This window comes from Halichoerus grypus, chromosome 3, assembly GCF_964656455.1.
Source record: "Halichoerus grypus chromosome 3, mHalGry1.hap1.1, whole genome shotgun sequence".
Taxonomy (NCBI): domain Eukaryota; kingdom Metazoa; phylum Chordata; class Mammalia; order Carnivora; family Phocidae; genus Halichoerus; species Halichoerus grypus.
In genome coordinates, this window is record NC_135714.1 from 33,675,847 (window position 1) to 33,689,785 (window position 13,939).

The 13,939-nt window shown below is 43.0% G+C and overlaps 1 protein-coding gene across 9 annotated transcripts in view; it reads right to left on the reverse strand.

Moving 5' to 3' along the window:
- Positions 1–13,939, reverse strand: part of APBB2 (amyloid beta precursor protein binding family B member 2) — a 353,214-nt gene that overhangs the window by 173,535 nt on the left and 165,740 nt on the right. For all 9 annotated transcript variants that reach the window (XM_078068550.1, XM_078068548.1, XM_078068549.1 and 6 more), the window contains one exon: positions 4,411–5,226. In XM_078068550.1, the coding sequence (XP_077924676.1) occupies positions 4,411–5,226 (816 nt within the window). The remainder of the gene's footprint in view (positions 1–4,410; positions 5,227–13,939) is intronic.

A 13,939-nucleotide genomic window follows, 5' to 3' on the forward strand; every position in this document is an offset into this window, starting at 1 on the left:
CATAATTAAGGAAGAAGGAAATTTTTCCATCCCACTGCTGCAGTGATAATGGTGATCACTAATAATAATAAGCACTAATATTTATTAAACTCTTGGTGTATGCCAGCCATTGTTCTAAGAGCCCTTTGAAGATGCTCTCACTGAATCCTCACAACTGATCTATGCCAGACCCTATTATCATGCCCACTTTACACATGATAGGCTATGTGAACTGCCTGCCTCTAACCAAGCTGAGATTCAAACTCAGGAAGTTGAGCCTAGAGCCCATGTTCTCAATGATAAGTTAATGATGCATAAGGCCCAAAGTCACACCATCTAGATTTCGTTTTCTCTGTGTATATCCTGCCTTTGTCCACATTAGTAATGAACCTAATGTCGGCATGGCTAGTCTACAAGATCCACCCAGCTTCATACTCTGTATCTTTGATTTTAGTAAGCCCCAAATTAAACCTAAATTACATGTTGGTACCAACAAGGCACTGAAACCTGTCCCCAGGAAGCACCAGCATGTATCTTTCAAAAATTTTCATGAAACAAACATAAACCAGCAGATGACTAACAGAGAGACGACACACAATCTGACCAACCTAAACTTATCTGAGTCACCGTGCTTACCTGGGGCCACGGAGGGAACCGTATTTCTGGCAAAATGCTAACAGATCACAAGTTCTCACCTTCAAATACCAAAATGGGATGCAACCCTTTCTTTTAGAATCGGGGTCAAGGCATTTCTTTGAACTTTGGTAAACTCCTATGAAACTCAGTGATTTCACAGATGCTGTTCTTTTTCCTAATCGGCTCTTGTTTTCTCAGAGGACAGACTACACGGGAGGAAAAGAGAAGCAACATATTGTATACATTGATTGATCGTGCAAAAAAAAAGTTACCAAAATGCTGGAGGGGGCAATTCAGAAAGAAAGAGAACGAGAAAGAAGTCAATCTCTGGGTTAGGCAGTGCATTTTATTTTATAAATAGCAGTCTAACTTGGAAAGGATGCCCCGAAGGTAGAAATGAGTCTGTTCTATTTTTCTCGGCTCCCCAAAGCACAGTCTGCAATCCAAAGATAACTGTGTCATGATTTAGTCATAAAACACACACCACTGTGATGGGTATTTACTTAACACACAGCAGATAAGCAAATATATACACTCGGCAATGCAGGCTAGTATGCATGTACTGTGTGTAACGGCGATGCATACCAGCATCTTACAAAAATTTGCTCTTATTTCTTCTTTTCTTTCAACAGTTAGCATTTGTGTTTATTATATACATAAACATGTATATACTATATGAAATGTATAATAAACACTGATTTTACCATTGTAAGTGAAACATACAATGTTTCATTTAAACTGCTCCTGATCATTGTAAACACTAAGGGTATGTTTCAATGGACAGACAGAAACCAAGAGAAATACAAATGCTGAAAAATCGATGATTTTTTTTTACTCACTAATTTATGTGGCGGTCACTACCTGAAACTCGGAAGTGTGATCCTGAAGTAAAGAGGTTTCGTTTCAGTAGGAGTTCACAACTGGCTATGAGGAAATTCCAAAAGAATTCCCCAAAACTATTGATATTAATATTTTGAGACCTTGCAGCATGCTGAAATAAGTACAGAGATCCCAAAGTGACCATATGTTGAACAACAGCACAGGTCTGGGGGCGCCTGGATGGCTCAGTCGGTTAAGTGGCCGGCCGACTCCTGATTTCAGCTCAGGTCATGGTCTTAGGGTCACGGGGTTGAGCCCCGTGTCAGGCTCCGTGCTCGGTGGGGAGTCTGCTTGGGATTCTCTCTCTCCCTCTTCCTCTCCCCCTCACCCTCGTGCTTTCTTTCTCTCTCTCAAATAAATAAATCTAAAAAAAAAAAAAAAATAGTACAGATTTGGTTCTTAAGCATGTTTTTAAAAAACTCAATCTTGCTGCTTTAGAGTTACAGCTAACACACTCTTTTGAGCATATCTGACTCAAAATGTCTATCCTTAGCCACCCATTAAGGGACATCACCATATTGTCAATCTTCCTTTAAAACGTGAAGATCTTCAAAACTGGCTTTAAGAGAGGAGAATGAACGTATCCTCTCCCCTTGTGTCAAGAAAGCTCTAACTCAGTTCCCATCATGTGCCAAGCACCAGAGAAACACAAGAGAAAGTGATGCCAGGCCACTGAGCGAAGGAGCAGTGAGCAGAGGGGAGCCCAGGAAGGTGTCCCAGAGAGAGTCAGAGCGAGCAGAGTACGTGTGTTCAGCCTGCATTCCGTGCTCCCCACAGACCCTTACTGACACCCTCACTCAACCAGAGAAGGGGCTGTGGACAGAAACGATCCAAACACTCAGCGGTGAGGGAATCATTAAACAAACCATGGAGCTTGAATATTTTGAGAACTTGCCGCATGCTGAATTAAGTACAGAGGGTGGAAAAGCATGCCTGATACTTAAAAAACCTGAGGTAGAAAAGCACTGCGTCCTCATATGTGCTGCTCTACAAAATACATACGTAAGAGGAAAAAGCAAACCATTTGTAAAGCTCTCTCGTAATTTTTTTCTTGTTTTACCTTTTTATTGTGGAGAATATTAAAGGATACAAAATTAGAGAGAACAGAATAATAAACCATTATGTACCCATCTTTAACAATTATCAGCTTAGGGGCAGTTTGGTTTCTTTCTTTCTTTTTTTAATCTCCACCTCTATTATTTTGGAGAAAATCCCATACACAATTTTATATTAGTATACATTTTATTACATTATATCTATTATACTATTATATATTAGTATATATCTCTAAAAGATAAGGATTCTTTAAAAATATCATTATCATAAAATTTGGGTAAATCTTAAAATTTATTATAAAGGTGGGTATATGCCTAAAATGTTTTCTGAAAGGAAATATTTAAAAAAAAAAAGACGACGACGACAACAGTGGCCATCACTGGGGAAAGGGGCTAGAGTGAGGAACAGGGGAGACTTTACTGTTCATTTAATACCATGCAGTAAAATTTGAAATTTGCCTCCAACAGAAAGCACCGTGCCTGGGAGAGCAGTGGGAAGACTGTCAGGACGGAGGAAGACAATGAGGTCTTAGTGGCACTGCTGAAAACAGCAAGTGGAGTTTGGCTGGGAGAGACTCAAGGAGTCCTTGATGTAGATTCCAATACAGGGTCCATCCGCTATAGGATATGAATCCTCTCAATGGGTAAAAGGTAATAGCTGTGAACTCAGTAACATCACTAAACATAATTATACTTCCAGTAATGTGCAGGTCTAGACATTTATGAGATGAAATGGACTCATCTCAACCTCCCTACTGCCATCTCCAGCTACAGCGGGCTGATGAAATCCATCAGCTAAAGTAACGCGATTTTAAAGGGCACTTCAAAAACAGTTTGGTTTTTTTTTAAACAAGTCAATGTCTTCACTTTCTCCTTCTCTTTTCCTTATCTAGAGTCCTTGTAATTTCTCCGCCTTATAGGTTGCAGAAATGTTATTTCCTTCCATGGTGGTGCTGTTATATTTACAGCACATTAACAGGGTCTTGGAACCCACTATGGTAGGAGCTGGGTTACTGGGTTACGATAGAGAAATAAGCCTTTGTGAGTGCTTGTTTACACTGAATTTAGATACAACCAAGTGCTCCGCGTGTTTTAATCTTATCATCAGTATACTGGGGGAGCTATGAGAAGATGCAATTGAAAGTGGCTGGCTTTTAGAACCCTGTTCATTTCTGTCCGAACTGTGATTCCTCTGACAAATCCAAAGATGATACAGAGATAGACAAAGTCAAGAAAGACTGGTCTCAATTAGACTAGTTAAAATCCTGAACTTCTGAATATATTAAAAGAAAAAAAAAAAAAACCACCATTTTCTTACTTTCAAATATCACATGAACAAGGCTAATAACATGTTCCCCAGTAAAGGTCAAAGGGAAATGTCTATAATAAGTAGACTTAAACTTTGTAAACTTCTAACTTTTCATTAGTTTGAGCATAAATCCGTTCCGAGAAATTTAAAATAGTTGGTTCTTTTAATCAAGCTATATGCTGACCTCTGCAACTGTATTTCTTTTCTTATTTTGCTGAACAAAACCCAGTATTTCTAGATAGTATATTGAAATAGTTCACCTAAGCACTGGCATTGTAATTTCTAAACAGATGATGTTTTACTGTACTTAACACCAAGGACCCATTTGTTTGACAAAAATGCTCACAGGACAAGCACCTGATGTAAGAACCAAAATGAAACCACTGAGAAATCTATTTTCCACACAAAATGCCTAATTTTACCCCAAGAGGCTTAACGTTCTTCTCTGCCCACAAATGGACTTTTTTTGGTCAGGCTAGAGATTAATTCCATCAATAACTGAACACACCCAGAGGAAGTGCCGCATGAGTCTACACCCTTTCCCGGGGGTACCTGTTTCATCCGGGGAACTGGGTGAGGCACTGTCTTGGGACAGTGTTGTCCAGCTGGACTCCTCATCGCTCGGTGCCAGGTTCTGGATCCGGTGTAGCGCGCAATCGGTTTTGGCCCCCGTTTTAGGATGATCCTTCTTGGTCTCTGGGCTGGATGACACTGTGGCCACTTGACCATCTTCAGGGCTGAACTGGGCTTTGTTTGGTTTCTGCGGCAGCACCTCGCCATTCCCAATGACGGTGGAGGCCGGGCCCTGGCCCGGCTGGGACTTCTCTTCCACAACCCCGTGCTGGTTGCCCGAGTTCTGCTCTACGTCTCTGGCTGAGGTTTCCAGGTCTGCATAGTAATTTAGGAAGCTCTTGGTTCTCCGGGGTTGGGAGGGTAAAATTTCACAGCCTGAGGAATCACACGGGTGGGGCTCTTTGCCCTCTAACTTCTCAGAAGTTATGTTGATGACCGCCGTGGGGCTGACGTTTTTGTTGGGGTCCTGCTGTCCTTGTTCTGCAGCCTTCCGGAGCTGGTTCTCCCCATTTTTCACCAGCTTGATGTTAGCAGAGCCGTTTCCCAGCAGGGGCTGTGCAGCTGGATCAGAGAGGCCCATCGCCACCTGGATGTTAGTCAGTGCATATTTTTTCCTGCATTTGGGGGGCGTGCTGTTCTTGGTTTCGGTGTGTTTTATCTCCGCATTCAACAGTTCATTGTGGGAGGAACGGAGATGAAGGGTATTTGGTGGTGTGGCCGGGCTGTTTCGATTCGTGATGTCTGTGGCTCCGCTGCTGGCCATAAACCCTGCCACAGTGTCTACACCCGCGTCAGCTGGAAACAAAGAAACTCGTCGTTAGCTGCCTGACATGATTAAACTGCTTGGCATACAGTGAGCCAACATTTTTATACAAAAAAATTGGAAGAGTTAATGCTTCCATTGCATACATTCTTTGTTTTTTTTTTAAGATTTTATTTATTTATTTGACAGAGAGAGACAGAGCGAGAGAGGAACACAAGCAGGGGGAGTGGGAGAGGGAGAAGCAGGCTTCCTGCGGAGCAGGGAGCCCGATGTGGGACTCGATCCCAGGACCCTGGGACCATGACCTGAGCCGAAGGCAGACACTTAATGACCGAGCCACCCAGGCGCCCCTCCATTGCATGCATTCTTATAGAACTGACCCATTTTCCTCTTTATTTTCGCTGCTCACTCATAAATTAAATAGGAACAAATAAAAGGCTTAATGTGGATACACAAAAGCCAATTTATAGAAAAGCTAAGCGGTCTAAGGGTCCAAAGTTTATTTAGCATCTCCCTTTTGCATTCATATAAAAGCATTTTCTTCTGGTCATTATTCACAACCTTGAAAATCACCCCCTTTCTACACATTCACACCACAATTCTATTCTGCAGTGCCTTTGGGCAACAAAAAAAGTTGCTCAAAAATCCTCTGGGGCTCCAGCTTTCTTAATTAACCTAAAAGGTCACTGTTCATTGATGCACCATACATCCAAGGTCATTTTTCTCAACCATGTTTGGAAATTGTGTTCCAAATGCCTGGAAAAGCCAAATCTCCATTAGAGTTTGCTAATAATTTTGTGAACATTTTTGACCTGGGCTTAGTATTTGTACGAAACAGACATTTTTGAGAAATGGCTCAGTTACTCGAGAATGTACACACACACACACACAAAACTATTACTAATAATGCAGCCTTGAGCCCTTGGCTACTGCCGTGTTAGAGCCCCCATAGGAGTCTGAATACATTCCACTGAATTAAAATACAGACTCAGCTGTTCGCAGTCCTCATGTGCCCTTACAGGACTCCTAGGAAACCACCTGACAGTTGCATTTATCTCAAATATTGTTCATACCATCAATGATTTATTCCATGTGTCTCTTGCTAGGAAGAAAGAAAGGTTACTCAGACTAGAAGGGAATAAAATTCATCAACAAGAATTCCTAAGGTTTCACATTTCTCAGTCTATGAAGAATGACCCCTTTCTTATCTGATCCTTTGCCCTCCACAGAGACTTCAGTGAGTTTACACCAGCAAATGAACCAAAGCACAGCTCCTAACATTCCTAAAATTGTATTGTGATAGCTCCCTCTTCCACCCCCAGGCAAAACAGGGACCTTCCTTTTGGGAGCTTAGAGGTATTCCTTTCTATCATCAAATACTCAGAATCACCTACTTTAGGAAAGAGTCACCCACTCATCCTGGAGTCTGTATGCTTCTAGAAAGGCAGGCAACATATGCTGTAGGCAGTGCCCACATTTATAACGCAATGACCGTGTGGCCTACAGAGATAGTTAAGGGCTGTAACCTGAAGTGGTTAAACCTCGGACCCCATTCTTATAGAAATGTTATTTATCAGGACTCCTGCTTACCCAGCAACACAGCTAAGCACCTGGGCTTCATTTTATAGGAAAAGAGAATCTAGTTTGCTTCTCCCTTTTAAACAATACTCTGATGACTACATTTTTTATTTATTTTTTTTAAAGATTTTATTTATTTACTTATTTATTTGACAGAGAGAGAGAGAGAGAGATAGTGAGAGAGGGAACACAAGCAGAGGGAGTGGGAGAGGGAGAAGCAGGCTTCCCGCTGAGCAGGGAGTCCGATGCAGGGCTCGATCCCAGGACCCTGGGATCATGACCTGAGCCAAAGGCAGACGATTAATGACTGAGACACCCAGGTGCCCTGTGATGACTAAATTTTTAAAAATTATACTGTTCTAACTTTACTACCATTTTCATGTATTCCAATTTAGAATTCACCCTCACTCAAGAGTAGCACTTGACATGAAAGGGCTCACCTTGAACCCACATGAAGTTTTCCCTGACACACTTATCTATAACATGGGCACACAAGAGAAAACTCTTGGTTATTCAGAATGACATTACTATGAGAAAGTAGGAAATCTTTGGCTTTTTTAAAGACATCACAGAAAAATTTCTATGAGGCTATTTTATAATGTCAGGTACTATATTCTAGCAATGTTATTAGGGAGAAAGTTTTATTTACTTTGTTCATAACCATAAACATTTTCAGAAAGAATACTATCAAAATTTCTAGGTGATTAAATAGCTTTTATATCCTAGGTGTGACAGATAAAAACTTTAGCCATGTTCTCATTAGCCTTCTGAATCCCACCGTCCTCCCTATGCCCTTTGTAACTCTTCTGTGTGCTAGAAAACACGAAGGGGAGGTTTGGGCGGGTTACATTAGAACAACAGGACCATCCTGTACAAAACAGGTCTGTTTGTGCTGTTTTTGTAGATCAAAGCCTGAACATAGTTTGAGTGTGTTTTAGATATTAAATGATGGTATCATCTGAGAGCAAAATCAAAGGTTCACATCTAGAACTCGGGCAACCAAGTTAATGCTATGAAGTATACGGTTGTCTCTAGGAGTTAACTATCAGCTAGGCGGTCATCTGGGGTCAAAAGAAGTAGGCAGAAGTTAGCAAATTCCTAGAAAGACCAAGGCTTCAAAGAAGGAGGCCCCTGAAAGTGGGAGGCAGTGCCTGTGAGGATAAGAAGAGAGAACTCAGGGCTAGGGAGACAAGGCTACTTACTAGCTGAGTGATCTAGGACATGAGACCTTCAGCGTCCTTTTCTGAAAAATGGGGACATTAATAGCACCCGGTTGTTGTGAGGATTAAAATGAGAAATGCATGCAGAGAGTTTCGCATAGTACGTAACAATAAATGTAAGCAACCCTCATCCCTTTACAACCAAGGGACAGAGCACAGGGTTGCCTGCCAGGGCCCCCAAATTTACCACCTGATTTGCTCCAAGTGATAGAAATGGTCCTGTTGTATGGACACAGAGGAAGTAAACAGACTAACAAGATGGGATAAAGACGTTGGGTCCAGAAGGGTTTAATAACAGGGGAAAAAATTCCTCAGTGTAAGAGAAAGGAGGTTTGTGTTTCTTTTTTAAAGCAAAGAAAATCTTACAATGTGTCTTTAAATCTTCTATTTGGCTGTTTTCTTCGGAATCTAAAAGCTTAAGAATAAGTCCAAATTCTTTGATATAACAGATAAGTTAATTAAACTCTCCATCTCTTTCCTGTAAAATCATGAGAGTAATAGTAACTTCACCTCACTGAGTTTTGTCAAAAACTAAGAGAGATGGCTGTCAAGTATTTAACCTAACGGCTGGCATACTGTTAGGGATTAATACTATTTTACAGTTCCTTCCTTCCTCACACACTTTTGTCTCTGATCACCATACCTCAGGCCACCACATTTATTGAGCACTTTCTTCTTGCCAGGCACCATGCTGGGAATCGGGAAACCAAGACACACAAGGTCCAACCTGCTAAGTGCTTTCAGCCTTGTTGAAGACAAACACACAATAATGTGATAAAAATCAACCAGGATGGGAGTTGGGGGAGGTGCAAAGAAGTAAGGGGTCTTCCCACCTCAGTCTGGAGAGGATCTGAAGGTAAGACGGTGCATCAGCATTTGGGGAGTCTTAGCAAATCAAAACATAAAAGGAGATGTGGTAAAGGGGAGGAAGAGTCAGGCAGAGTCCTGCAAGACATGCTCCACGGGTTTGGACTTGACCCTGAGGCAGAGAAGAAGATTAAGCACTTCAGTAGCATGAAGGATGAATCTGAGGCTGAAGAGAAACACAGAGAGAGAGGGAGGGGGAGGGAGAGAGAGAGAGAGAGAGAGGGAGAGAGAGAGGGAGAGAGGGAGAGGATGTGCGCTGGTGTGTGTGTGTTGTATTCCTTTATGTGGTGGAGGGAAAGGGCAACTTTCCTCTAGCATGTTCTCCAAGATGACTCTGGTGAAAAGGCATTAAAGAAGCAACATAAATGAGGCAATTAAAATATCAGTGGTCACCAGGGAAAGAGCAGAATGAGGTAGACAGAGGGCGCCTCCCTAACCAAAGAGGCAGGCTAGCCCCATCTTCATGCCCTTCCATTTGGTGTTAGTGTCTGACTCTGACATTGATCAAAGAGAAGCCAAACACAGGCATGGAGACCACCTGGAAAGCTACCATAAATCGTCCAATCAAGGCAGTACGGAAAGAACAAGGTGGACATGAGAGACTTAGGTATGGCGGGGGAGGGGGGGGATCTTTCCTTCTCACTGCCATCGTGCTGACTCTAGTCATTGATCTCCTGACCAGGGCATGAAGACAAGGCCTCCATTAAGCAGCACTGGCTGATTATAAGAACATGGACAGCTTCTGTCCCTAACAGCTTTGGGAGAATGGCAGAGGTGGGCAGCGAGTGACCTTCAAGGAACTTCACTAAAAAACAAAGTGGGGGGAGAGAGGAGAAGCTGGAGGATGATTTGGGGTTATAGGAAGGCATTTTTGTTTTTTAAAGAATAGAGTCTTCATGATGTTTAATTGCTTATAAGCTGGAAACACAGAGGGCAATAGAGAAGGGACAAATGGAAACACAAAAGAGGGACAGACGAATAAGGGAGAATCCAGGTGATGAGAGGAGGGACCACAGCAGACATGAGAGAGTCAGCCTTGCCCGAGACAAGGGCTACTTCTTCAGGAGGGAAGGAAGGAGAGGGAGGATGGGTGAGGACAGGCACATACACCCCCGCGGTGACACCAAGCCGAGGGAAAGCAGAACTGACAGCCTCAATTTTCTCTGTGAAAGGAAAGTCTTCCCCTGAGGGGAAGCAGGCTAGGGGAACATAAGGAGAGGAACAAAGTCCAGAAATAGTCACGTGGGAGAAACACAGAGTTGGCGACTTTTTCTAAAAGAAATGTGAAGTTTGATGGCATAAGAACAGACACACAGATCAATGGAACAGACTAGAGAGCCCAGAAATAAACCCATGCATGTATGGCCAATTAACTCATGACAAAGGAGCCAAGAATATACAACTGAGAAAGGACAGTCTCTTCACTGAAGGGTGCTGGGAAAACGGGACAGCCACATGCCAAAGAATGAAAACGGACCCGGCCCTTATCCCACATACAAGCACTAACTCTAAATGGATTAAAGACTTGAACATAAGACTTGAAACCATAAGATTCCTAGAAGAAAACACCGGCAGTAAACCCCTTGATATGGGTCTTGACAATGGTTTTTTGGATTTGACACCAAAAGTAAAGGCAACAAAAGCAAAAATAAACAAGCAGGACTACATCGACCCAAAAAATCTTCTGCACAGCAAAGGACACCATCCACAAAATGAAAAGGCAACCTACTGAATGGGAGGGGGAAACAAAGACACAGTCACAGAGGGGGACAGGATTAAGGTGTCGGATGTGGGGAAGTGAACAAATGAGTAATGAATTCTGGGTATGGCCTGGGGAGGGCGGGGAATGGAGCCCGGAAGGGGATGGAGAGCTGGGAGGAAAAAGCCAAGGGATCGGAGGGCTCCAAAAGGTCAAGGAACAGGTGTCACAGGAACAAGGAAATGTTTTCAACCCCAGCTGCATGAATCCCTTGGGGGGTTTTAAAAAAAAAAGTACAGAAGGCTAAGACCCACTCCTAACGACACCCCCAAAGATTCTGATTCAGTCAGCCTGGGATTGGGCCCCGTCGGGGTGATTCCAATGCGTGGCCAAGGCTGAGAACCACTAGAACCAGGTAATGATTTCAGAGGCACTTGGGATGCTCTGATCACGCCCGTCCCCCTGTTCCTTGTCTTTGCACACATCTTCAGCATCCTTCCCTCCTATCTGGCAAATTTCTATTTCACCCTTAAGATTCAAGGTAGGTATCACATAGTTGTGAACAGTCTTCTTGCCCCTCCAGGCGGATTCCAGGGCTCCTTCTTCTACACTCCCAAACCTCCCTACACTTATCTCTATGACAGCATCATTCCCATTGTGTTATTTTTGCCCTGTTGAAGTTTCCCATTAGACTGTGACCTCCAGTGACCAGAACAGAAGCACAGCACACAGTAGGTACTCAATGCACGTCTGTAGAATAAATCATTGAATACAGTGAAAAAAAAAAAAAAAACCACCAGTGTTTTGTTAACATCTCAAGAAATGTTTACATTAAAAGTCTAGCTTTTCTCAGGCTTTTATCCCAGGTAGCATCTGAGCAGGACTTAAACTAAAATCTTTCAAGAGACTATCCAGACTGATTTATTTTACTCCTTGGTCTCGGCTCAAGAAAGTTCTTGTTGAATTCTGCCATAACTCCCTAAAGAAGAAAAGGCTATTTAGAGTCAAAAGTACATGTGTTGTGACCCAGAACAGACTGGTATACTTCTCTACCAGACCTGATTTCTCATCAGCTGTCATCCTACCAGCTCCAAGTTTTCCAGGCTGAGCAGAGGCTCTGGTCACACGGCCCAAAGCTCCTGTCACCACCGTGCCCCCGGCACCCAATTCCGGGCCTTCCTCTGTTTCCTCCCTTCCTCATATTTGCCACCAGCATCATTAGTAACAATCAACAGAAGAGAATTACATATGCTGGGAAAGAGCAACACAACAATAATGTAAATACTAAAAATTATGGAGAAAAACTAACGCTCTGGGGATATAAAAATGAAAGGACGACTATCTTCCTCTTCTGCCCGGGGACCACTCCCCCTCACCCAGCTTTTGCTTTCACTATTCTCCACGTAAGACTTTTTAGCCTGCTTTCTCTGATACTAGTACTATACTGAGACTCAGAAGTTGGTGCTTCGAAGCCACTTCCATTTATCTTTGCCTCCCATGATCTTACTACAGATTTGAGATCAAAGACCACTTGGTCTAATACTCCCTATAAACTGGGGGGATGGAGGGAGTTAAATCCATTGACACGTGGGCTAGACCCTACGTGAGAATTCATGGCATTGCCAGCCTACATTTCCCAGACTAAAAGTACCGGAATAGCCCTTTGTGAGTTTCTTACCTACTGAATTCTCTTAATTTTCCTTGAAGTATTCCTCCAGTAAATCGCATTTCCCCTTTCCACCTCCTCCACGCCTGCTTTCAGGCCCGCATCACTTACTGTTTCTTTCTAAATCTACAAGCATAACGGCTCTGCAGTCTAGCCTGACACATTTTGCTCTGTATCATTCTAAAAACAAACTGATCATGTAGCTCTCCTGCTTAAAACCATCTACTGGCCTCCTGGTATTCAAATTCAGCTCACTCTACAACCACTTCAAATTCCCCTATGCTAATCTCAGTCGACCCCTCCAGTCACGTCTCCCATCACTGTACCCCCTCACCCCCTCATGTTCTCTACATTGCAGCTACAATCAACTTTCCTGACAATGCCCTCTCGACTCTTTCCCCCCTGCACAAGTTTGTCTCCTCTGCCTAGGAATGTCCTTTGCCCTCATCTCCTCTACTCCCCCCCCACCCTATACACCCTGCCTGAAAACTCCTATAAATGCTTCAAAACCCAGCTCCTTTAGCCTTCCTCTGATTCCTATACACAATGATGGCTGCCCCCTCCTCCACGCTAGGTACGTAGCAGGCTGTTCACATCGGCACTTCTATACTATACCATAAATATCAACTGAGATGTCTATCTCCCCTTCTAAATCATAAGTTCCTTAAGGTTGGTGACTGTTTTATTCATTTTTTAGGACAGTTTTATTGAGATATAATTTACATATCATAAAGCTCACAGCCCCACCATTTTTCTTGGGGAATCAAACTTTCTACACTCTCATTCCTTCATTCAACAGAGTCTCTGGTGTGCACGACCATGCAAAAGATATGGTTCTAACTGCTAAGGTTATAGCAGTGAACAAAACTGACAAAATAAAAATACCTACTCTTGCGCAGCTTACATTCTAGGGGTTCAAGCCCAAGTGTTTCAGGCAGAGATGACGCTGCCTCTTAATTTGTGGAAGACATGGCCCAGGCCCAGCCAGTCAGTAGCAAATCCCCATGGCTATGGTGACCGGCTCAAGGAAAAACATGCGACCCACACAAAGCCAGTCCTAAGACTGTTGCCGGAATGATCCGAAAAGGGGTGCTCTCTTTTCTCTTTTTCTTGAACTAGAAGATATAAGCCTAGAACTCTGAAGGGTCACCAACAAGAGGCAACCTGAGTTAGCATGGACCTATGAGCAAGTAGATCCATGAGACAGAGAGAGAGGAGGAAGCTCTAATGACGTTGTTGGAATCCCTAAAACAAGCCACACCTGAAACGTGATACCCCTAGACTTCTTGGGTATTAAAGTCAATTGATTTTTTGTATGTGCTTAAGAGTTTTCTCCTTTTAGCAACTGAAAAAAAAAAGGCTTTGTTAATAAATGGAGTACTTTTTATGAGTCCTAAACAAAATGAAGCCAGGATTCCTTAAATTCCATGGCTAACAAAGCTTTCCAGGAACCCAGAGTCACAAAGATCCCAGCACAGAGATGTGACCCCGTAATTCGGATGACATCCTAATATAAACCTATGCTGGAACCTGTAGTTAAACCTGCCCCCTCGGTTTCTCTTTTCTGAGACCTCTAGGCATCTGTCCAAGAAAAATTTTTGTCAGGAGCGACAGGAAACTCTTCTCTCCATACCCCGCTGCTCTCCGTGTGCTCCCACGACACGCTGATAAAATTGGAAATTGACAAATGGCCCAGGGAAGCTCCATGTTTGCCC